At 38.1% G+C, this 970-nt stretch overlaps 1 protein-coding gene across 1 annotated transcript; it reads right to left on the reverse strand.

The window, feature by feature from the left end:
- Window positions 1-14: 14 nt before the first annotated feature.
- On the reverse strand, window positions 15-584 carry PHALS_04073 (uncharacterized protein; the record flags this gene model as incomplete). The annotated part of the gene is made up of 2 exons (XM_024722072.1): window positions 15-111; window positions 511-584. 2 exons carry the CDS (start codon window positions 582-584, stop codon window positions 15-17), a joined length of 171 nt encoding a protein of 56 aa, XP_024573185.1.
- Window positions 585-970: the final 386 nt, after the last annotated feature.

A 970-nucleotide genomic window follows, 5' to 3' on the forward strand; every position in this document is an offset into this window, starting at 1 on the left:
AATCCATTAAGTAGTTAGCTCCAGGAGGTGGCAAAGACGGGAATTTTTATCATTTCTTTCTCAGCCTTTTTGGGGGCTTCTACACACTGATAAGGATGTGGAAAAAAGTAGCTGATAGCGAGTTTAAAACGTCAACATGTCGGGGGCACTAATCAGCATTTTTTTGGATATCTTAAGATATGGTATCAAGGGCGCAAAAAATCCACCGCCATTGTCCTCTATTGATAAAGTCTTCGATTTATTACAAAAGCATTTGGTGGCGTTTGCAAAGGATTTGTTAGGGCTTAACTCTCGTCTTCAGTGCATCCACGTGTCTTTCTGATCCATCAAAAGCATGGATGTCATTTTACTGCTCACGGGTATCGACTCGAATATGATGCCACACGCCACATTTAACTATGTCTTAAAAATCGGGAAGTTTTTGAGGCCGATAATAGGATGAGTACCGTTGTAAAATAGATCGATGTGCATTTGTGCTTTTGTTGCATTAAAGGTTGTATCAGCACCTACCTTGTATCGCAATTGATGTACGCAAATTGAGCAGGTTTATGGTCCCGCAATCCTGAATGCCGAAATCGCCGCATCGCAAAGGTCCATTAAGTTCTTCTTACTGACACCCGATTAAAGAAAAGTAAATCACACGGATGACAGCAATGTGTCCATTTACTATATTTTTACATTTTAAATAAAATTCAAACGAACGAATATCGAGTACAGTAATGTTAAAAATTGATGTGTTTATAAGTCTTTCACCCAGTCTTAGACTCGTCAAGCCAGATATACTATTGTCTTTTTCATATCGATGTTTGTTGAGTAGAGAATATAACTTTGCTGCATTTTTTCCGTAGTAGTGCAAATTTACAATTGTTGTTGATCTTTTAACTGCCTTAAACGAAACTAATTGGTGTCATCAGCACTATTTTAGTTGTGTCGTACCACCCAATCAACTTTTGTATCTGATGTGCCTACA

Source organism: Plasmopara halstedii, assembly GCF_900000015.1.
Source record: "Plasmopara halstedii genome assembly, contig: Scaffold_253, whole genome shotgun sequence".
In the NCBI taxonomy this organism is placed as follows: domain Eukaryota; phylum Oomycota; class Peronosporomycetes; order Peronosporales; family Peronosporaceae; genus Plasmopara; species Plasmopara halstedii.